This window comes from Gracilinanus agilis, chromosome 4 (genome assembly GCF_016433145.1).
Source record: "Gracilinanus agilis isolate LMUSP501 chromosome 4, AgileGrace, whole genome shotgun sequence".
Taxonomy (NCBI): Eukaryota; Metazoa; Chordata; class Mammalia; order Didelphimorphia; family Didelphidae; genus Gracilinanus; species Gracilinanus agilis.
The window spans coordinates 332746604-332772631 of NC_058133.1; the positions used below are offsets into that span (position 1 = coordinate 332746604).

General features: G+C 33.7%; 1 protein-coding gene across 2 annotated transcripts in view; it reads right to left on the reverse strand.

The window, feature by feature from the left end:
* Nucleotides 1-26028, reverse strand: part of RNGTT (RNA guanylyltransferase and 5'-phosphatase) — a 383467-nt gene that overhangs the window by 306117 nt on the left and 51322 nt on the right. For both annotated transcript variants that reach the window (XM_044676398.1, XM_044676397.1), the window contains exon 8: nucleotides 25691-25792. In XM_044676398.1, the coding sequence (XP_044532333.1) occupies nucleotides 25691-25792 (102 nt within the window). The remainder of the gene's footprint in view (nucleotides 1-25690; nucleotides 25793-26028) is intronic.

Consider the following 26028-nt stretch of genomic DNA (forward strand, 5'->3'; position numbering starts at 1 on the left):
GGCAATTCTCATTTTAAGAGTTTGTTGCCTTAAATTGCTTGAGTGAATCTTAAAAGTTGAGCTGTTCTGAACTATAAATTCCATGGCTTTTTTGCATTTAATTTTAATAGTTGTTGCCAAGTCCCTGGTACTCCCTTAGAGTTTTTATGCAAATAATGCTAGATGTATAGTGTAAAAATGAAAGGCAAACTGAAAATTTTCCCATTATGAAAAAGTATGCCCTGTAGCTTTATTACAAAAGACTGCACAGTATATGTTCAAAGTAACAGAAAAAGATATGTGTACTATAACAAATGCATTCAATGACTTGTGAAAGGTTATGATGAAGAAATTCAGTTGCTATATGAATAAAATAATTATTATAATATGTTCAGGCTGCTTCTATATTTGCTATTCTATGGTTTTGGTATTGAGCAGCACAATTAGCCCAGGTGGTTAGTGGCTTGCCTGGATCCCTTGATATGTATCTCATTAATAACATTTGTAGCAGATGTTTATTCTAATGAGTGAAGCTGAATTTTCAGACAAGAATAGTGTGGATAAGGTAAGAGACACCAGACTAGAAAATCTCACCTACTGAGAAGAATATTAAAGAGGTTTTAGATGTCTCCAAAATAACTCTTCAGTGAAGTGCCAACAAAAAGCAAACCACATTTTGCACCACTAGGAACAAATGAATAACTCGAATGGTGAGCAATTAAACCTAAGTGTACACTATGCTATTTTCAATAGATTTGTTCAGGTATTGTGGGGGTTTTTTAAGTCCTATATGAAGAGATGAAACCAAATATGAATTGCCATTTAGTTTTAGTGAGTAAAAATAGGGCTTGCATTTAACACAAAGTTAACAACTACCTCAAATTATAACAAAAGACTTTGGATTTGACTGATATTTGGTATTGAAAAAGGTAATTTAGGTTCTGATCCCTTAATGTCTATTGTACAAAGATATTACGTACTACAAGAAAAAATAAAATTTTGGATTTGAAAGAGCTCTTAAAGATCCCCAAGTCCAACTCCTATAGATAAGGAAGCTGAAGCCCAGAAAAGTTTGGTGACTTGAATAAAGTCACATGGCTAGTTGGGGACAGAGCAAGAACCAGAACTATTTCCTATTTAGTGCCCTTTCTTCAACATTATCTCAGAAGAAATGTGCTGTACTAGAGAAGAAATGGTGAAGAACTGAGTTGTTCATGAAAACAATACTTTTTAAAAAAGGTTTTAAAGGTTCAAATAAAATAGAATGAAATTCCTAACTAATGTATTTTCCCTATCTGGAAAAAAAATGTTAAAAAGTCATAACTTTATTTTATTATCAAAGTCTCTAATACTTTATGACTATAATCACCTTGTCATATTCCCTATGAAAGAATTTTCTAGCTAGGATCTTCTCACAATCAAAAGACATATATACAATATGGTACAGTTATTTTTACAAAGGACTGTTTTTTCCCTATACAAATAATATAATGCCTGAAAGGTAAGAATATATTAAATAATGTGATTCCAAAATGCTGTTTTTACATAAAACATCTTTATTAGTCAGTCAACCAGAATTTATTAAGGGCCTACCATGTGCCAGGCACTATACAAAGCACTGGATATACAAAGAAGCAAAAATAATAATAATAATAATAATAATAATAATAATAATCCTTGCTCTCCAAGGCCTCACAATCAAACAAGAAAGGGATCTACTATCAGAGACTACAGCACATTTTTTGGAAAATTCTTAATATTTATCCATCCTTTGAGAATGAATTTGATTTTTTAATTCAAAAATAAAAATGTGGAGAAGACCACCAGAGATTAAAATAAGGGAGAAGAGAAGAAACTGAATTCAGGGTGGAAAACTTAGTAGGTTATGAAGAATAGTTAAAGAAGAGGACTCAGTCTGACAGAGGAAATAGTATTGAGATGAAAAGACCTAAAGAAATGACCACAAGGAAAAAGTAAGAGTTAGTTTGTAAAACAAGATAAGAAAAATAACTATTTGAGGTTCAAGGGGAAAAAAAGTACAGATATACAGTGATGTTAAAAGGGTGAAAAGGTATTAAAGAGGCATTTATATAACTTGAGAAATAAACACAAGGGGGGGGACTATGTCAATTATGTAAAATGGAAAAATTTTTACAGTGACAAAATTTGTAAAGTTTGTGTTTCTACCAGAGCCAGTAGAAGTTTATATTAAGGAATTCCTCCTCCATATTCCAAATTATCTGGGACAATGAAGTGTTACTTTCTAAAAAGAAATGATAGGCCTGGAAACACAAGACCTGTGTTCAAATCTGACCTCAAACATGTATATTTGGAATTGGGGAGATGCCATTTAAAAGTACATTATATATTTCCTATGGACATGTGAGAGACTTTGAAACTACATTTCCCCTGATTCCTGATGGCAAACAGGAAGTATGATGATGTAAGAGAGGGGATAAGTCTCCAGGGTCAGGAGGAAGTCGCTCTCTTAGCTACCTGAGCGCGATACGAAAGGTAAAAATGGCTGAGGCAATGTGAATTCTTACAGGTGCGTGGTCTGATGATTTTATCACTATCAGCATGGCTTTAATTAAACTACTAATTTCTATTATTATATCAGTCTTTATCATTTTTAATCGTAACAAACACTTCTTAGTGGTGTGACCCTAGGCAAGTCACTTAATCCCTACTGCCGTTAACCCTTGCTACTCTTTTGTTTTAGAATTAATACTAAGACAGAAAGTAATGGTTTAAAAAAAGAAATGAAATGTTTTGTTTTGTTTTTTACATTAGGCAAAGAAGAACTTCTAGGTGATGGAATATTAAAAGACTATTGCACAACAGAAGGGAAAACCAAGAATCTTTAGGACAGTGGAAAGAACACTGGTTCTAGAATCAGAGGTTCTGGGTTCAAATTTTACCTTTGACATTAAATCCTATGACCTTGAGCAAATCATTTGCCTTCCCAAGTCTTAGTTTCCTTATTGGTAAAATGAGGAAATTGAACCAAATAAGTTCTTGTGTCCCTTCCAGTTCTAGATCCATAATCCTATAATCATGAGAACCACCATACACTTGGGACTAAAAACAATTTTGAGAAAGGATGGATTAGGGAGAGAGAGTAGAGTCAGAAAGACCAATTAAGAGGCTATTGAGGACTTTTGGTGGTACAAACACCTCGTAACAAGAAAAAAGAGATCTGCTGTCTTTAAAGGGCTTACAGTATATCCAAGACATAACATGAACAGCATAACAAAGAAACCCCTAAGACTTTTCCACTCATGGTAATTCACATAAATACAATAATACTTCTAAGAGAAACCTTTATATCTTTAATCCTGTTAAAGATTATAAAAGTATTGGGCAAGAAACTGAAGAATGTAAGAGGTTCAAGTGATATATCCACTATCATTTCCCATTGAAGGCAAGGGAAGCAGAAGAACAAGGCAGATTTCAAAAATGAATAACTAGCTAAAATGGCATGAAAGAATGCTATTTGGATTTCTGGATCCTGACTTAAATAAAAAAGGCTCGTGGGCAGGGATGGAGTATATCTTACCCAGACCCAAAAAAAAAAATGTATTTGCCTCATATCTAATAATAAGATCTTAAGCTAAAAAAGGTCAGAAGAGGGAAAAAAAGTGCTCAACTAAATCCACCAAACTAAAGAAAGTTGTTGCGATGTAAGAAGATTAGTTGTTGAGAACTCAGAAGTTCATAGGAGACAAAATCCAAGAAAGATTATAGGGAGAAGATGGAAAAACATGAAGGTAAAAGAGGATAAATACAAAATTATATCATCGTGCTGAAAAAAAAAAAAGAAAGAAAAAGAAAAAATGAAGATGAACAAAACAGGTATTACATTATCCAAAAATGTTCACTTGGATCCACCAAGGACAGCTAGGTAGTTCCTTCCTATCTCTTTCTTATATTAGTTATCAACTTCCTTAGTACCTAACACAGAATAATATATAATAGGCACTTAATGTTTACTTACTATTAGCCATTTTTGTTTTGTCCTTTCCATTAAACAGAGCATTGTCCTTGGTAGAGAAAATAGAAGCAAAATACAAATTGAGCAATTCTGCCTTTTCTCCATTATCAGTTTTTATTCCATTCACAAATGAACATTTCTATCCTCTTTTTATTTTTTTTACTTTTACTATTTTATTTATTATTATTATCCTCTTTTCTCCAATATAACTTTTTACCCTAACCCCTTCTGTATTATTTTTAAACTATATCTGGAAACAACCCTAACTGAAGAGGTCCAAAAATGTCTTCAGAAAACTAAAAGCCTTCCAAAGAGCCTACTTTGAAGGGCAACTCGATTTGATCCATAAATTCTAGTACTTTGTTTAAAATCAACTGCATTTCATCTACATGAAGCAAAATGGCTTAAAAAAAATTAGGATCACAGCATTTTGAATAGGAATTTCTGAGATCATTTAGTAATCAAATCTAAAAACTGCTCCAACAGGAATCACTTTCTTTAATAATGGGCATGACATCTACTGGAGAAAAAAAGTAATTGCAGGTTACCTGGTGGCTAAACTCTGAAAACTTCAGTTCTTCTGCTGCTTTATTCTTGGAATGCATAGTAGTTAAAAAGAGGAAACAGAATATACATATAGCTTCACTTTATGTAATAGACTGGGTATTTAACAAGTAAAGATTCAGTTTTTTAAAAAATATTTTCCTTTTATCAACATTATAATTTTAATTCTTTTACTTTCAATGCCAAGTGATTTTCAATTGGTTAGTGGTGACTCTCTACACATTATCTCTAATTCCCAAAACAAAGAATAAAGTTTTAAATATGTAAGTAGGGTGGGTGCATATAAGTCATAGTACTGATTTTTCTAGGAATACTGAGAGGAAGCCAGAGTTGGAAAATCTAGATTCAAATTTCATCTCATAAACTAGAAAGAAAGAAGTGTGACCACAGGCAAAGTCACTTAAATTTTCAGTACTTCAGGAAGCACCCTAAGATTATAAATTGTAGATCAATTATGATCTAAACATGAATGTAGATAATGTGAAAATGTAAAGGCAGTTCCCATATTAGCAATGAAATCACAGATCCAGAACAAAAGAAAACAAAAAAAAAAAAACTTTGAAAATCTTAGCCTTTATAAATCAGTATCCTGACGTATAGTAAAACTCACTCTCAAAAATTATTTTAAAATTATGACAACTCTAAGAAATGAGATGACTAAGTGTGAAACAAGAATTCAAAAGAAAATCTCAAAAGTAAAGTAGAAGACTTTCATTTATCCAAAGCCTCCAAATTGACTGCCTTAGCATCCCAGACAAGAAGGAGACCCAATGGATAAAGTGTGAGACCTAGAATTCATCTTCCTGAGTTCAAATCTGGCCTCTAATACTTCCTAGCTATGGTACCCTAGGCAAGTCACTTAACCCTGTTTACTTCAATTTCCTCATCTGTAAAAAGAGCCGGAGAAGGAAATGGTAAACCACTCAAGTATCTTTACCAAAAAAACTCCAAGTGGGGTCACAAAGAATGACTGGAAAGGCAGACAACAACAAAAACTCCAGTTCTCAATGCTTGAAACATGAAAATCAACAAAATTCTGTCCCTCACTGATAAAGCAAATAAAAGAGGTATTATTTTGAATATTTTTGTGTATATATTCTTAACCATGGGGGGGAAAACCAATATCCACAAATAAAATTTTAAAACTTAAACTTTTTATGTTTTTGGTAATAGCTAACAATAATAATATCTAACTCAGAAAGGTTTAAGGTTTGCAAAGGGTTTTTTAAGACATTATCTCATTTGAGCCTCATAGCAATGCTGTGAGGTAGGTGCTATTATTATCCCCACTTTACAAATGAGAAAACTAAGGCACAGAGAGGCTAATTGGCTTACCCAGAGGCAGGATCTGAACTCAGTGCTTCTGGAGTCCCATATATTATTCACTGAGCCACCCAAAATTCTTCTAAAAGTCTATCTTAAGGATCTCTTAGAAGGAAACAAATCTGACACCCCTTTTAACAATAAGTGACTAGCACCTAGAAAGATGCATTGCACATAATAGGGCACACTACAACAATGTTAACAAAATAGTTAAATTTTTGTTAATTAAATGGATCAAAATATATTTATTTTTAGCCTTTTCCTTCCATCTTAGAAATCAATATTATGTATTGGTTCTAAAACAGAAAGGCAGTAAGGGCTAGGCAATGGGGGTTAAGTGACTTGCTCAGGGTCACACAACTAGAAGTATCTAAGGCCAGATTTGAACCCAGGAGCTCCCATCTCTAGGCCTAGCTCTCAATCCACTGAGCCACCCAGCTGCCCCAAAATATTTATTTTTTTAAAGTATTCCATTTTTATTTTTACTATCAAATTACCATATTTTTAAGTAATAATGTATTATCCTACTTTACCAAATTGTGCCTCAATCTAAACTACAAATGAGGAGTCAAGAAAGTGGAACCTAAACAAATTGTGGTACCTGAATGTAATAGAATATTACTGTGCTCTAAAAAACATAAACCATGATGAATGCAAAGAAGTTTGAAAAGATATACATAAAATGATGTATAATGAAGTAGAGCTGGGTAAACAATATACACAACATTTATATCAATGAAAATGGAAAGATCAACCACTACTGAGCAGTCTAAAAAGAATGCTAAAAAGGCATAAAAACAAGTTTGATCCCAAAATAAGAAATATGAAACGATATCTCTTTTCTCACTCCTTAGAAGAGGGGAGTCCACAGATGTAGAACACTGCACATAATATCAGATTTTTTTGATCTATGATCAAACTATGTAATGTAGAGTTTTGCCTGAAATTCATAAGGATATCTCTAAATAGATCTTCTTTAAAATATAATATGAATTAACTTTAAGTGATAGTAATTAACCATTCATTTAAAAATATGAATATAGATTAGTTTTTAAAGAGAAAATATCCACAATACAATTTTGCATTTGTTTAAGTACTTAAGACCCTTTCTTTTAGGGTGAGGAAAATTTTATTTCTGATTTTAAACATCAACTAAAATGAATACTTCCACAAATAAAGTTGAACAGGGAGGGTTGTACATGAAACTACAAATCTCTATTACCTTGCCTTTACATTATACAAGTTATCATTTTTTTTCAATGATGTCCTATTTACCTGGAATTCCTTCCTGTCTCCTGATTGTTCTCTTTTGTATATTCCAAAACAGTTCCAGTTCTTTTGGTGGGATGTGGGGTAGAAGGAAAGCAGTGGGAAAGTTGGCAACTTTATTCCTAGAGTTCCACTCTATCTCCCTATTCATTCCCTCCAAATTGAAGGAAAAAGAACCTTTAAAACAAATATGCATAAACAAGCAAAACAAATTGTCACAATGGCTACATCCAAGAACATAAGCCTCATTCTACACCTTAAATTCATCACCTTGGTAAGGATCTGGGAAATCTGCTTCATCCTCAATCATCAGAAATCATGGCTATTCATTATATGAATTAAAATTCTTAAGTCTTAAATTGGTCAAAGGATATGAACAAGCAGTTTTCAGATGAAGAAATCAAAGCCATCAATAATAATATTAAAAATGTTCTAAATGATATATCATCTCACACATCAGATTGGCCAATATGACAATAAAGGAAAGCAATAAATGTTGGAAGGGATATGGCAAAATTGGGACACTAATGCATAGTTGGTGGAGTTGTGAATTGATCCAACCATTTTGGAAGGTAATTTGGAACTATGCCCAAAGGGGTATAAAATTGTACATACTCTTTAATCCTGTAATACCACTACTGGTCTATATCCCAAAGAGATAATAAAAAAGGGGGAAAGGACTTACTTTTACAAAAATATTTATAGATGCTCTTTTTGTAGAGGCAAAGAATTGGAAATTGCAAGAATGTCCATCAATTGGGGAATGGCTGAACAAATAGTGGTACATGTTGGTCATGGAATATTATTGTGCTATAAAAAATAAGCAAGATAAGTACAAAAAAAGCTGGAAAGATCTGCCTGAAATGATGCAGAGCAAAATAAGCAGAACTAGAATATTGTAACAGCAATATTAAATTATATGACAATCGACTGTGTAAACTTTGAAAAAAAACAATGCAATGACATGGGGTAATCCTGAAAGAATTAAAATGGGAAATGCTATACAAATCCAGAGAAAGAACTGTTGGAGTCAGATGGATGCAGATCAAAATATACTATCTTTCATATTTGTGTACATCTTATGGTTTTATTTTGGAGTTTTGGTTCTGAATGAGTGTACTCTTACAACAATGGCCAATACAGAAGTGTGTTTTTCATGATAATAAAAACAAATTTTTTTTTAAATTCTTAAGTCTTTCAAAATTTTTGGTCTTTACAATTTTTTTACCGTGTATATTATTCTGGTTCTCTTTATTCTGCATCATTTCATAGGTGCCTTACAACATTTCTTACAACATAATATATTATAATATGCTCAGCTATTTCTTAATTAATGAGTAGCTCTTCAGTTTTCATCCTTTGACATACATAACAAAAAAGAATGCTATATTTTTATATATAATGGGCCCATTCACCCTTTCTTTGGAGTATAGACCTGGTGTAGTATTGCTGTAGTATATGCACAGTTTAGTAACTTCCAGAGCACAATTCCCAAATGCTTTCCATAATGACTAGATTAATTCATAACTCTACTAACAATGCATTAGTATGCCTGTTTTTATGTAGTTTCTCTAATAATTGTCATTTTGCTTTTTTTCCTCAGAATTGTTTTAATTTGCACTTCACTTCTAATATTAGTGATCTGGAACATGAACACTAGAGAAGCTGAATGGAGGTCATAGGAGCAATTTGTGTGTGTCTGTGTGTGTGTCTGTGTGTGCGCGTGTGCACACACAGGCAAGAGATTTCCTTTAAGAACTACCTATTTATATCCTCTGGACATTTATCTAATTGGGGAATGCTAAGCATACTTTTTCCTTAATCAACTCATCTATTTTCTTTGTTTGACTTCAAAAGCTGAGCTTAGTTTCAAAGCATCTTAGGTTATTAGAGGGTTGGCTAACTTCCTTCTAAGTTACAAGCAATAATTAGCCCAACTTAGGTTATTTGAACTAAATAATCACAGTCTTAAAGGAGATTTCTTACTTACTTCTCCATACTATATTTGGAACCTTCTTCAACTTATGTATTAAACATATTCTTCAAGAATTATAAATGTGATCATCTACTTTTTAAATCCTATTTTCTCTCACTGAAGCCCCATCATAAAAAATTAAAATTTTCCCTTGGGAAAAATGTTGGCCCTAAGATATAATAAAATGAATTTCAAAAGCTTTCTGATAAAATACACCAAATAATTTGCAAAAAATAACATACTAGCTGGCACAGTATCAAGGTAACAAACATTAATAATGTATTATCATAAAAGTATTGGATTAAGGAAATAATAAACAAGGAGAAATTTTATCTTGGGATCCTTGCCAGAGGATAATCACTAGCCACCAGAAAATGCTATAAACAAATGTCCAATAGATGATGAAAATCTTCCTTGGTTTTCCATCTCCTAGACACGTTGTCTTCTTCTATTAGAATGTAAGTTCCTGAAGAGCAGACTGTCTAACTTTTTGTGATTGGGTCCTGAGTACTTAGCATAATGCTCGGCACACAATAAGCACCTAATAAATGTGTTTTCAACCCTTTTTTCATTCTCATACAAAATAGATTAATAAAATATTAATATTTTCTCCCTCCAGCTCCTAGGACTAATCACAGAGGAGCACCACACACCTTATATTTTGCCAACAAAAAGGGTACTCAATTATTTGGCTTACATCATTCTTCTGTTCCTAGAGATATGGCCGCTCCAAATGATCTGCATATCTTCTAACATAGATGTCACAGGTCAAGTGCATAAAAAATGTACACACTTAAGTAATTTCTAAGAAAAGGTACTACATATTTTTGGCAGTTTGTAAAAGACTTTAATAAGAACATAATGTTTTTTTTCAATTATTTTTGGAAATTTTCAATATGCAATTTGAAGAAACAAGAATAAAGCACAAACCACAGGCTAACAAAGTACCAAAGAATCCTAGAAAAAATTCTAGAAAAATTATTGAATAGAACAGAATTATGTTTGTAAGTAAAAATTATACAGTTCTTTTTTCTACATTAGTAGATTTTTAACATTTCCTTCAAATCCTTTCATTCTGCAAATCTCTCACCAAGACTTATAAAAAAATTTTCCATACATTATATCTTAAAGTAAGAACAATTTCATCAGTATTAGGGACTTCCTCCTAGTATTCAGTATATATTTCCAAGGAAAAAGTCTTAAGTACAAGGAAGTTAAGTTCAATTCAATTCAGCAATAAGGATTTATTATAAACTACTTTTTTATGCTAGGTACTATGGAAGGTCAGAGATATAAAGATGAAAACAAAATTGTTCCTGCTCTCAAAAAGTTTATGTTACACTGATAGTAATATGTGCATAAATAAGTACAAAATATATACAAAGAAAAAACAAAATATTTTGGATACAAGGTAAAGTACACTAAAAACAGGATCAAGAAAGGTCTGAGGACCTGACAGCTGCTGGAGCTAAATCCTGTTGGAAATGATGAATTCCAATAGGCAAGGGTGAAGAAGGAAACCATTCAGGTCAAGGAGAGTGGAAAGGGGACAGATGCATAGCCTGTGCAAAGGTATGAAATGAAAGGAGATGAAAACTGGAAGGAATGACATTAATTAAATTACTTGGCTAGAATGCTGAATAGATGAGAAAGCATACCACGAAATTAATGTTAAAAGAGAGACTGTAAAAAGCTTTAAATGCCAAGTAATGGAATTTTATTTGGTAGCAATAGGTAGTCACTGAAGCTCTACAGCAGGAAAATATATCAATATGGTCAGCCTTCCTCAAGGAATATCATTTTGACAGTTGTATAAAGGATGGAATGTAAAGGAAAGATTAAAGACAGGGAGACCAATTAGCAAGCTATTGTAATAATCCAGGAGAGAGATGATGGCAGAAACTAATAATCGGCCTGAGTGCAAAGAAGGGATTATCCTATATCAGAGAGATGTTGTAGAGGCAGAAACAACAATATTTGCGAAATGAATAAATATACTGAGGGTCAGTAAGGAATTAAGGATGATTCAGAAAAGATAATAAGGAAGTCTGACAGAGAGGTGGGAATATGTGTCATTTTGGGCATGTTGAAAGTTAGATAACTAGGGAATCCAGGTGGAGATGTCCAGTAAGCAGCTGATAAAGAAGGACTAAGGGTTAAGAGAGAGATGGGATTAGAATGGGGAGATTTGGGAGTCATATGTATAGATCATAATGAAGCCATGGGAACTGATTACTTCAAAAGATCACCAAAATTTTCTTATCAAACAGAGAGAAAATGGCCCAAGATAAGATTCCTAGAGTATTCTCTATGTTCTAGTCACTATGCCATATCTGTACTTCCAAACATTATCTAATCACCAGTTTCTTAATCATATTTGATCATGAACTAGATCCACTGGCAGTTTGGTGAACCCAATGGATCTCTCTCCTCATCCATCACTTTTTAGTTTCCTTTTATGTGTTGTCTTTCCCCAACTCTCCCCTCCCCCTAAGAATATAAGCTCCTTAAAGGACAAGAGATATCTTTCTTTTTGCTTGTATTTTAATTCCCAGCAATAAGCATGGTACCTAACAAATGATAAATGCTTAATAAATGCTTCCTGACTTGATTTAGCTTGTTTTATGGTTAAAGTTTTGTATCTTTAAAACATCCTCATCTACTTTTTCAATTCTGGGTCCAACTCATTTTACATTTATATCATCAGTTCAAGGGATAAGTAGTTGGGAGTAGGGGTTGTCTGTGTGTCTGTGAGAGAAACAGAGACAGAGACATACAGAGAATAAAGAGTACACAAAAGTTACAGTTTAAACACAGTTTAATACTAATAGATTTTCTATAGTTTAGTTTTAAACTATACTAAGCCTTTGGGGAACCCTAGCGAGAGGAAAAGGCACACAGGAAAAAAAAAACAGAAAGCTTTTATAAAAATAAAAAGAGAGAGGTTAGGACAAACTCTTTTGAATGTTTAACTATCCTTATCCCACTACCAAGTCCTGAAGGGGTAGGAACAACCAGGTCTAGGGTCCCTTACCCCAATGTTCCAAACTCCACCCAGATCCCACCACCAAGCACTAGAGGGAAGAATCAGTCTAGCACAGTCAGGCTAGCACAGGACCTCCTTCCCTTCTATGGCCCCAGCCTGTCCTCCATCTGCCTAGGATCAGGTTATTTTCCAAGGTTTCTGCCTGGGAGACAGACTTGGTCATTCACACTGTTCAAATCAACATAGTCAGTGATCAACTACATTTCTTCCAATAAAATGGTAGGTTACCAAGTCTTGCCACAAAGCACAAATTCTTGTCCTTTGTTCTGTTGCTATGTTCCTAGATTGCCCCAAGATGCTATCATCTGCCCTGCTACTACATCCTAAGGATCGCCAGGCCTTTCCATCCAGCTATCTGAAGCTGAATTCTCTTATATATGTTGTCTTTTTCAATTAGAATGTGAACCCTTTCATAATAGGTGTTCTCACTTTTCTGATTGTATGCCTAGCATTTAGGATAATATTTTGCATATAGTAAACACTTAAATGCTTTTCCAAGTCTCTTTTCCCCCATTCACACATATGGGAAGCTTTTCAGTGCTTCAAGGTTTATATAAAATCTACATGATTTCACAAACTGGAGCATATTAAAGATATGCTTATCTTTTTCATTTGGACTTAGTACTACATCTCCTCTCTAATATGAGAAAGAGAGAGAGAGAGAGAGAGAGAGAGAGAGAGAGAGAGAGAGAGAGAGAGAGAGAGAAGAGAGCAAACTCTATTAGAAAACAATCTATAGAACTACAATCTTTTAAGTTATGCTTTATAATTTTTCACTGAACTTCCACATCTTAAATCATAATTCCTAATTAGTCTACTTGTTAGCTAAATTTCTCAAGAGATAAGATGAACAATGTTTAAATCTACTTATCTGTATTTCAAATTTATAGGTTACATTTATATGAACATTTAAAGTACACATAGATCACTAAATATTTGTGACCCTAAAATGCATATACATATTCATATTTTACAAGTCATCTCTCACATGTTATCAATTACAATGACATGATTTCTATTCATTATTTATTGTTCGTGTCCCTCCTCATATACTTCATTCCCTATTAAAATATTTATGAAAGTCAAGTTCAATTTCATCAAACCCATTTAGCCAACAGTGTCACTTGTCTACCATTAACTTTGTCTCATCCCTCCCTCTCATCTTCAACATGCATAATATTTGTAACTTAATAAATTCTGCTCTTTTCCCTGAATCTAGTATAGTAGATTATCTAAAATTCTGAGTGAAAACTGTTGTATAGTCTAGTCTGAAAGCTTTTTTTTCTTTTTTCCTTTTTTTGCAGGGATGAATTTAAATGGGGTACAATAAGTCCAAAAAGAATCATTCCAGTTAAGGATAAGGGAGTAAGGTTCCTTTCTATAACAACATACCTTTTTCCTCTTCCTAATCAATGCAATAAGGATAAAAAAGGCAATGGAATACTATATGTATATTTCCATAAAGAAAGAGGCCTCAGTCCAAAATTAATACTGATTCACAGACTAATAAAGACAATGTTCATGACTGGGAGTCATTGTGGCTCCTAATATTCAGAAGCCTTTATAATCCCAATTAAGCATTTGTTTTGAAGATGCTCTTCAGGTTTTTTCTTTAGAAAATTAGTCACCTTTGATTTCAATTCACCATCTCACTTATTTTCCTAAGCTCAGCATCTGTCACTCTTAAAATCAAATATATTTAATTTTATTCAAGGAACATGAAAGTAGTCAATATTCAACCCAAAGATCTCTATAAATTACAAAGCATAAAAACTGGAAATAAAAGATATAAAAGATACTAAATTCACTAGTGTTCTTTTTATGAAAGACACATTGTTCACTGTATAATTTGTACCTTTCTCTGACAGAAAATACATTTTTAAATAAATGTTTAACACTTTAGTCATTTTTAGTATAAAACTAATTAAAATTAAATTTAATAATCCCCCTAATGTCTACTGCTTCTATTAATTTTGCAAAAAAAAAAAAGAGCTCAAATAGGTTTTGTTCATATTCTTTCTTCAATATCTTAGATATTTGTGTCATATCTATACTTGAAACATGATGAAAAATCAAAATAAGGTCACTTATTAATAAAATCCTTTAAGTACTAGATAGCCAGACATTTTCTGTGAAGGCTTTCTACCTTTAACTTCCAAATTTATTTTATAGAGATCAAAATTATGAAGAAAATATCTTTCTCAACTGAGATGAAAAGAAATATACAAATATATACGCAAAAAAAACTTTTAAAAAACAATGTATTTTCTCATTTTGAAAATGTGTCAAGAAACCTTTTAAAAGAGAGCAGTTTAGAAATCTCAACAATTGCCATTATTTTGATAAATTAATAAAGCTCTAATACTTGTCTATTTTTAGTTCTACTAAACCTAGGATAAATGTAATCAATCTTTAGGACACAGTAGGAACAAGCTGGGCAAAAAGTTTCTTCCCACAGTAACTGTATAACAACATCAACTTACTGAATTATTCATTTGTGATTATTACTGTAGTCCTGAATCTTAATAAGAAATTTTTATTTGTCTATCACACCAAAAAAAAGTTTATTCCTTTCTATTTAAGTGTGAGGGGGGGAAAAAAACTTTTTTTTTGACATTTTTTAACTCCATCAGTTAAACATTCTGCAAAATTCTAACTGAGCACATTAACAGCCTGAAAATTCATCTACTTTTTTGGAATCTAACAGCTTTGCCTCCCAGTTACCAAACAAGATCATAATTCTTTTTCAATTTAATATGAGACTTCTAAATATCTACCTCTTAGAAAACCAAAGTTTCAGTTTCTTAAGATCTGCCTTCCTCACTATACTTATTCAACATTTTCTTAATTCTTCAGAATACGGTTTTTATTATTGAATAAAAGTATTGATTTGACTGACAGGCTACAAAAAAAATTGTTCTGTTTTCTCTCTTGCAAATGATCTGATTTTTTTTATTATTGACACCAATAAAAATTTAGTTCATTGATATTATAATTCTATTCAGTGTTAACTTTTAGATAAATGGTCAGGCTATTATGCCTCCTGTCTTGACTAAATCTAAGAACATTTTAATTTGTCAAAAGAGGTGAAGTTAAATAATGCAATATCTATCAGGAAAGAAAGCTAGTGACATAACATCCATGAGCCTATAATGTTCTGATTTTTTTGGTATGCTAAGGAAAATATGTGCAGACAGGCTTATAATATTTTACATGCTTCATATGAAAATATAACAAATGTTCCATAATCAAAACCAATTTTTTCATAATTATAAAAATGGAAAAATATTTTAATACCATTTAATAAAGTTTAAAAGTCTGTATGTTAGAAATAAAGCTGTAAAAGAATCTATGAAAAATAACAAAATCTCGCTAATTAAAAACTAAAATTTATGGGACAGATCTTTAAAAGTTGAATGTGGGGGGCAGCTCAGTGGATTGAGAGCCAGGCCTAAAGACGGGAGGTCCTAGGTTCAAGTCTGGCCTCAGCCACTTCCTAGCTGTGTGACCCTGAGCAAGTCACTTGACCCCCATTGCCCACCCTTACCACTCTTCTGCCTTGGAGCCAATACACAATATTGACTCCAAGACAGAAGGTAAGGGTTTTTAAAAAAAAATTAAAAAATAAAAATTAAAAAAAAAGTTGAATGTGAAAGAAATTTTATGAGTATATTCTTCCTTTGCAATGTGAAAATATAGAAGTATCTAGAACTCATTTTGCTCTTCTACACAGAGATATTGCCAATATTTATATAACACTTAAAAAATTAAGGCCAGTAGAAACTAAAATTAAAACACTAGCTATAATTTATCTCAACAGATTCCTCAACTAAAACAATAACCTCGTAAATCTCTCTTTTTAAGTCTTTTTGCCTCAAAATATTGATAATATAAGGTTCATGATGTCCTAATAGACAATGCTATTTGCTATTGCTTCAGTTCTTATTGTGTCAACCTAAAACTTTCTGTCTAAATTGTCTCTAAAAACTACATAAAACTTAGGGACATGAGTTCCTGATTCTCTTTAAGTCATACCCCAGTGCCTTCTATTGCTAAAAGGCTGACTTCCTTTCTTTTGAAAGAATGTAGGGGGGCAGCTGGGTAGCTCAGTGAATTGAGAGTCAGGCCTAGAGATGGGAGGTCCTAGGTTCAAATCCAGCCTCAGACACTTCCCAGCTGTGTGACCCTGGGCAAGTCACTTGACCCCCATTGCCCACCCTTACCACTCTTCCGCCTAGGAACCAATACACAGAAGTTAAGGGTTTTAAAAAAAAAAAAAAGAATGTAAGCCAAAGTCTAAAATACATACATACATACACATACACATATATACACACACATATCTGTACTACTAAAATGGATTTATGACACAAGCGAAATTTAAGAGAGCCCAAAAAAATTATCTTTAGAAAGCTGGTATAATATCTTTAATAGGTTCTGGTGGCTCTTTGAGACAGAGCAACCCGGATGGTGAAGAGATTTAAAATGATATCACATGAGGATCAGCTGAAAGAAATGGACAAGAGAAGATTTTGAAGTACACAGGATAGCTAATAATTTAAAACACTGCCTTAAGTAAAGGGGATTTGTTTTGCCCCCAAAGGCAAAACTAGGTCCAAAATAAAGAAATAACAAAGGGCCAGTTTCAACTAAGCTAAAAAATAATTACCTAACAATTAGAGCTGTTCAAAATGAAAAGGGATGCTTGATGAGATAGTGAATTCACCACCATATCAGATTTTAAGCAGAGGTTAGATAATCTATTCCTGATCTTTATTGTTTAGGTAAAGGTTGAAGTAGATGGTCTCTGAGAGCCTTAATAATACTGAAATTGAAATGATTTTCAGGAGGAGCTCAGATTCTTGATGGAAAGTAAACAAAATGCACTTAGCTGTAAAGATCATAGTAATTATTTGCTTAATAAAGACAATGCTCAGAAATATCTGCCTTGTTCTCCTCTGGGAACTTGTAAAGATGAAACAGAGCTGGGTATTAGGGTTAAAACCCTCTGAGAAGTAGAGAAGATAAGCAAGGTTCATAGAGAAGCACCAATTTTGATCAGAAGTTCTCAAAACCTGCAATCCATGAACTTTTAAAAATATTTTAATAACTATATTACAAAATAACTGGTCTCATTTGTAATCATATGTACTTTAAAAAAATACTGTGAAAGGGACCAAAAGTTTTACCAGCCTAACAAAGGGGACCATTAACACACACACACAGATGAATGCGAGTGCGTGCGCGCGCGCACACACACACAAGAAACACTGACTTAGAGCTTAGAGGTTATCTAAAAAATCTTCTATAAAGATAAAGAGACTGAGGCTTAGAGGTAAATTTATTTGACCAAGATAGAAAAAAGTGGAAGAACTAAAATTTGAACCCAGATCTTACTCCAAATGCAGCGTGCTTTCTACTATGCCATGAAGTCTATCTGCCAAGGAAATACAGAGTATTACCAAAGCTTGCAAAAATGAAATATTCCTTATGTCCAGAAGTCTACTTCCTTCATAAAGGAAACACAAGAATAGGTCTATAACACTAGCAAATTTAGGCTTGATGTCAAGTAAAACTTGTAATGGTTTGAGCTACCCATAAAGAAATGGACTGTCTCAGGAGGTAGTAGATTCTCCCACTCTGGAGGTCTTCAAACAGAGGTAAGATGACACTTACTAAATCTCTTGTAGTGGGAATTCTTTTTAGGAATATAAAGCTGCAAAGATCTCTACCAACTCTAAAATTCTGCCATTCTGTCATCTCTCTCTGTCTCACATGTGCATGCACAGATGTGCATAGGCATGCAAAGTAGGCACATACACATACAAATTGGAAAATTAAAGAAAAATACCAAGATGATTACAAATTAGATTTTTTTGTATTTTAAGCTAACTTTCTTAAGGAACATCAGACATCCACTTTAAAAGTGACATATATCCAGACAGAAACAAATAATAAAGAAATTGTTGACTTTACTGAGGAGTTGGAGAAATTCAATTACTCCAAGCTCCCAATTGCCATTCCCAGATTCTCCCACTACCTCCATCACTCAATAACTTCTCCTCTGAAGTTCATTCAATCCATCTCTATTGCCCAAACAAAATCCTGATTGTTCTATCTACTAAAGTCCAGAACACTCATCTTCTTTCCTTAATGAGTTCAGTGCCCAGCTCATGGTCTTTCTCCCTTCTTTAACTCCTGCCCTTATACTGAGGAGATTTCAACTCACATATTGATACTCCAACATTTTTACTTCCCAATTTGTCATCCTGCTCACTTTCCATGACATACTCCATCTTATCTCAGCTTGACAGAGTTAGTTATACTCTTAATCTTGTTATCAACCATGTTTATAAACAATGAAATTTCCTTATCTAATTACCATCTGTTGTCATTCCACCACATTTTATGTCTTACAACCCACAAAGCCAATTCTTCATTCTAACTGTGACATCTAATCCCTCAACCTCTCAGTATTTTTTTCTCAGGCCAACATCCCTGACTGGCTATACTCTCCTCCTCTCCACATCTTGACTCTTTAGTGACACAATTAAACTCTTCAATGTCATGTTTTCTTGAATCCCTCCTCTTACCCTATCAATCCTTGATTACTCCCAATATAGGTTGTCATCATTCCTACTCATGTGCTGAATTAAACTAGGTAAATCACAAAACCACAATGATTAAACCCACTACAAATCTGTGTTACATAATCTCAAATTGACCCTCTTTGCAGTAAGGCAATCCTTTTAAAACTCCATAACTGACTCACTACTCCATTCACCACAGCAGACTTTTTAAACTTTTTCATACTTCCTGAAATCTCTTCTTCCCCCAGTCTCTCAGTTAAGACCTTACCTCATATGTTTCATTGAAAAAATTATGCCATTCAATAAGATCTTCCTCTTCTCCCCACTTTGTATCTGCCACATGCTTCTATCACCACTATTTCTACCTTCACCTGTATCTTATATAGGCAATCATTCTTTCCAAAGCAAACCCCTACATGAACAACCAAATCCATTATATCCCTTCTTCTCCAGCAGATTGTCCTTTCTTTCATTCCTACTCCTTCACATATTTTAATTCTCCCTGTCCAGTGGCTGTTTCCCTATTGCCTATATACGTACCCATATCTGCCATCCTCCAAAAAACTTTCACTTGAACTCTCTATTCCCACAAACTATCATCTCCTATCTCATTTTCCATTTATAGCTAAACTCTTTGAGATCATCTGCAAGAAGTGCTTTCACTTCCTTTCCTCGAATTCTCTTAACTCTCTACAGTCTAGCTTCCTAACCCATCATTCAACTGAAACTGCTATCTCCAAAGTTACTAACAATTTCTTAATAGCCAGATCTGTAGATTTTTCTCAGTCATTATCCTTCTTGTTCTCTCTTCAGCCTCTGACAGTATTGATTACCCTCTTCTCCTGGAATTCTCTTGGACTAGGGGAATTAAGGAAGAATGCTGTATATATATTTTCAGGAAAGAAGGAACAAAAAAATGTGGAAAGAGACAAGTTAGTTCAAGAGTTAAGGAATCAGTTGAAAGAGGTAAACCAAAAACATAAAGAGAAAGAGATTTTTGGCTGGCCTCTGGAGTTACAACTGTTGCTAGTAAAGTCTGTGGAAAGTGTGATATTTGTATGAGGTTTAATCAAAGAGTATTTAAGAAGAAAGGTTTAGTGGGCAGACCTTTAGCATATACTCCATTTTCGAGCTTACAAATAGACTTCATTAACATGCCTAAAGCTGAGAAATTTAAATACTGTCTAGTAATTGTAGACAGATTGACAAGATGGCCAGGAGCATTTACTGCAAGTAAGAACACTGCAGGGACTGTAGTAAAAGTGCTATTGAAGGAGATAGTACCTAGGTTTAGGGTACTGAATTTTGTGGACTTCAGACCAGGGAAGTCATTTTTCAGAATCCATTTTAAAACAGGTTTAAGAGAATTTGGGAATCAAAGGCAGTTTTCATACTCCTTACCATCCTCAGAGCTCTGGACAGGTAGAGAGGGTTAACAGAAAATTAATGACAATGGTTGGAAAGATCTGTGCAGAGACTCATTTAAAATGGCCTGAAATCCTTCCAATAGTGCTTTTCTACATCCATACTCAACCAAGTGAAGATTTGCATATCTCTCCATTTGAAATGCTATATGGTCATGCCCTGTTATATGCTAAAATGTGTTAACCAACTTATATTTCCATGTTGGGGGAAGGGGGGGGGTGATAGCCAAATTGCAAATTATATAATATCACTGCAAAATAGGGTGAGAAAGCTTCATCAGATGGGGGTACTTCAACAGGCTGATCAATCAAGGCCCTTTGATTATTTGTTGCATGACATAAAACCCAGAGATTCAATTTTTGTTAAAAACTTTAATAGAAAATCTGCTACAGAAGAGAAATTGAAATGTTTATACAGTTTTGTTAATGAGCCCTTCAGCTGTAAAAGTCCTAGGTAAGGATACATGGTTGTACTGTTCCAATGTAAAAATTAACAAAGCTCACAGAAATAGCCAAAGTTAAGAGTGAAAATAGTAATGAGAATGAAGGAGATATTGAGACAGAACTAGAGTTAGGAGGAGAAAGAAAGGTGAGAAAGAAAATGATTATTCAGAAGAAGAATAAAGCTGAGAATTTCATTAGGCAAGTCTAGACAACTGGCAGACAGTGCATAAGGGGACATATCCAGTGGAAAAGGAGAAGCAGTTGGTAGGAAAAGCTAAAGATCAAGATGTACCAGCAGGAGGAAGCAGAAAGAGAAAAGAGAATGTGTAACTGAATGGACAGCAAAACATACACATACATGGAAGACAGAAGAGAATTCATCAGATAAGTTGAGAAGGGGAATTATGAAGAGGAAGTAAGTATGTGCATCCCACACAATATATAAATAGTTTACGTAATTTTCAGACCCCATGTAGATAAAAGGGAGTCTTATTGATGGAGAGGAACTGAGATGATAATAAGTTAGTGATTAGACGAATGAGGTAATAGATAAATGGAATATTTGTTTGGGATTTTCTGTTTAGATATTATCAGGGTGAGATATGGTAGATAATAAAGAAATATATGATGAATGGAGACTATATAACATATATACAACTGTAAATATCTTTGTAAATATATATATATATATACTTGTAACAGTTAAAAGGAACATAAGATAAATGTGAATATGTATATAGGTGTATATTTGACTTATATAATATGTAAAATAGGATAGATTTAGGTCTGAGTTCAATGTAATAGGTTACTTATATGTATTAGGAGTTAGAATAGAGAACAGAGAAAAATTATTTTGAATTGTTTAGGTAAGATTGGTTTAAACTGCATTTTGCAGAAGTTTTTTAATAAGATTGTGTTTTTTGTAAAAGCTTGGGCTAAATTGGGCTTATTGTACATTTTTTAGAATTTTTTCTATTCCACAAATTTTAGATTTGATGTTGTTGAGTACAGAGATTTGGGTTTGTATTAGCTTAGTATTATGAGATTTTTGATAAGAAAATTGATTTAGCAACAGTTACGGGTTTGAATTGGATTGCATTTTATAATAGTGATAGGATATATTCATGTTTTCTGAATTGTTTGGAATTTGCAAATGTTGTGTTGTGTTGAAGCTTTGTAATAACTTTGTAAACCCTTGCCCTACCCTTTCTTTCCTTGGTTGAAATCCAAAAAGTAAGTAAAGTTTAGCATAAATAGGTTTAGCATAGAAAGAGTAGGGTTTATTTTTTTGTTGGGATTAGATTGTAGAATAAGTAAGTAGAAATTAAGGTCAGTATTAAGGTTCACAGAATGGGAAACCAGTGGTTTCCATTTTGTGAAAGGGGAGGACTGAAGAAAAGTAATACATATAGAGGAAATTGTGATGTGTGGCAGAGTGAAAATACAGGATTTTGCAGGAGTGCAAGGGACAGAATGTTCAGAGGTTTGGACTCTTGGAATTTTGTGAGAGGCTTCTGAGCGGGGTTTACGCTCAGCCTGAGGGGTAGAGTTGAAGCAATGAGTGAAGACACAGCTTGAGGACTTGGCTCTCCTCTGATCCAGCTTGTTATCCCTGCTGACATCTTATGTTGAGTCTTGTCTGTCCCTGTGAGATTCTAGCCAGCCTCTGAGGGGAGACTTTGGTGGGAAACAGTGAAAAATCACAATTTCCTGGACTTCCCTCTCCTCTGATAATTTACTGTTATTCCTGCCACCATCTCCTGACCTAAGGGAACTGTATTTACCTACGTGAATGAGAGAAATCATCCAACTGAAGTGATATGAACTGCTAAGCTACTTCTGCAGGCTCAGCTTGCAGTCTTTGGTGACTAGATCATGGTGATCACCTACCCTGATCCAGCAACTTGCTCCATTCATAAACCAAACTATTTGGAGTGGCTATAGAGTTAAGTAGCTAGAATTAGGGAGGTTTTTTTAGGGATTTAGATAAAGAGGTAGGTAGAGTAGCTCCAACTCTGTTGGAGACCAAAGAGACCTTTGCAAGTCAGTGGGTTCTGGGATAAGTGTAGTTGGTATTAGCATAGGGATTCCCCTAGACCTCCATCCTTACCTTATCCTGAGAATTCACTCTATTAAACTGTTTTTACCAAGATCACGGAAGTCAGATTGCGTTCATAAGACTCCCTGAGCTGAAAGTGGCCATCTTGCTTACCAACATCAACAGACTTGAGTTCTACCAGCCTTTACTCAGAATAACTCACATTTTTCACTCTTCACTATAGGTTTTCCTGAAACTAGTAATGACTAGTCCTCCTCCTACTTTTCTGACTGCTTCTTCTCAGTATCCTTTGTAGATCTTCATCCAAGTCAATTCACTAATCTTGAGAGTCTCAAAGGAGTTCTATCCTGGGTCCTTTTCTCTTTTCCTTCTATACTATTTTAATTGGTGATGTCACCAGGTCCCATAAATCATCTCTATGTTAATGATTCACAAATTTCCTTATCCAGCCCTAACCCCTCTGCTAATCATTCTTCCATCTCGAACTGTATTTTAAATATCTTGAACTGAATGTCTTATAAAAATCTGAAATTCAGTATGTTCAAAACTGAACTCATCCCTTTATGCTTAAACCCTTCCCACCTCCAAACTTGCCTGTTACTATGAAGAGTATCACCATCTTCCGAGGCCCCTAAGGCTCACAATCTAGGTGTCACCCTAGGTGACTCCCCACAATATCAAACTATAGTCAAATCTCATCATTTCTACCTTCACGATATTTCTTCTATGTTCTTTCCTCTCCACTCACACAGTCACCATCTTAATACAAGCCCTTATAACCTATATAAGCCTAGAATATTTTAAGAGCCTTATAATTGGTCTCCTTGCCACAAATCTCTCTCCACTCTAGGCCATCTTCCACTCAGCTGTCGGTGATTTTCCTAAAGTGGAGATCTGACCTTGTGAGAGCCTGCCCCCATTCAATAAACTCAATTTTCTCCCTATCACCTCAAAGAACAAATATAAAACCCAGTTTTAATATACAAAATTCTACAAAATCTCCTCTCCCACCTTTCAAGATTTCTTGCACCTCTCCCCCACCATTGCAATCTGCAATCCACTGACACTGAACATCTTTTCCTTACACAAAACACTCTGTCTCCCAACTCAAAAGCATTTTCACTAGCTGTTCCCCATGCCTGGAATTCTCTCCCTCCTCTGCTCTTCCTCTTTGCTTCCCTGGCTTCCTTCAGGTCCTATATGTTAAAGGGATTTTTCTTAATCTCTCTCTCTGTCTCTTTAAGAGGCAGGAAGAGCAGGATTTCTACCTGTGCCCTCTATTGTTATTCCTTCTGGGGCAGAGAACAAGTTTAATCCAACTTGCACATGACAGTCCTTCAAATATTTGAAGGCAGCTAGTTCATATTCCCTTAGATTTCTCATCTCCAGGTTAAATATACCTAGTTCCTTCACTAAGTACTCATCTGGAATGATCTCCAGCCCCTTTGTTATCCTAGTCACACTCATTTATACACTCTCTGGCAAAACATTACCCTTTCTAAAATATGAACCTGACACAGCATTAGAAATGGGTTTGATGAGGACAAAGTACAGTAGTTCTTTGCATTTCCAATTTCTAAATATGTTGCCTCTTTTAACAGCATTAGTTTGTCTCACATTACACTGCTAAGTCATTTTAATCATGTCTAAATCTGACAAATCTTTCACACAAACATCTATTACTCCTAAATCGTATTGCTTCCTCTACTCTTCTTCTCCAACTTTTCCCAGGGGTGGGGTTATATAAATTCATGACAATGAAAAAGCATCTTTCAACCCTTATTTCTAACTCTAGGTACCACCTATGTGCCAAATAACTGGGGCAAAAGTAGGTGGCTTCTTTTACACTTTACAAAACCATTCTAAAAGGATGGCAAGAAAATAGCTATACTTGGCATTTCCCTAAAGGAGGCTAATTAATGAAGGAAAAAATATTTTTATACAAACTCTGGAATAAAAATCATATATCATAAATCAAAAATATAGCACTGACTAAAAAGTAGACAGAAAAATACATTTAAACAAAACTTTTACCACTGTAATGCCAAACTGAAAAATGCCCATGTCTTCCCATTCTATTTTTCCATACCTTCCATCTAAAGTCATCACAAGTTAACTAGATTCTATAACATAAGTAACATGTTTACTTATCACCTATAGAAACATTCAAAATATTTTTAAGAAATAAAATGGCAACAAAAATATTTTAAAGGAAACTACTCAAAGGAACAAAAAATAATCATTTTTAATAGTAATTTTTCTATTTTGGGAAAAAACTGCAAAGAAGAAAAAGTTATGCAATACCTAAAAATGCAAATATTTTCACCCACAATCAGAGGAATAATTCTAATGCATATAGAAAAGCTGGCCCAAAAAAATTAACAATACAAAAAAATTCAGAGTAAGTAAAGCACTGTAGTGGAAGAGACAATAAACTCCTTTAAATCAATCTTTAGCTGTAAAGATAATAACAATCTTCAGAGAATATTTATACAAGGAGATCCAGTCTTGCAAAGGATTAAAAGTACAGTATGCAAATATAAATGGGAAGAAAATAAGGAACCAATCAAGAAAGGTAACTGTTTTTTGTATAATAAAACTGACAAGCACATGACTTAACCTTTAATCATACTCAGTAATTATCAATTAAAATTAAATTAACCTTAACAGGAAATCATTTAACCTTTACGTATACTGAACAATTAAAGTTTAAAAATAAATAGAAAACGTTAAACACATTAAAAGTGAAGTAAGTAGAAAAGATTAACACAATTAACATTATCATGTAGGATTATAACAAATGGATGAATCCTAGAAACAAAAAATTCCAAAGGCATGATTACATAATGCCAGAATAAATTATCACAACAGAAATTAAATATTTTTAAGAGACCTGAAACATGTTTCTCATATAAGAAAGCAGAAATTCACACTCTCAGGGATGCAAACTTACCCTAACAACAATGTAATTTTCTTTGTGTATTAGGATGATTTGTATAAATTATTTTAGAAGCCAAACTTACCGAGTACCATCTGCTTTCCAGCTTACTTTATATGGATTCTGCTCTAGAAATTTAATATTTTGCTTGTCCATGGAAACTGGCTGTGCTCCAGGGAATCCAGAACTAAAAAAGGAAAAAATTATTATTATTTTATGGCAGGTATCTGTACAAAACAATGAATTTCCTAAATTAATCTTGCATGAATCACTTTCTTCAGTCTTAAATCTACTATGAGCATAATATCCAAAGAGAATAATATAACAAAATATTCTAACAGCTTATTATATCTTTACTGACAACCTAGGTTTTGTAATATAAATTATCAAGAGTTTCAAATTAGTGTTACCAAATTAAAACAG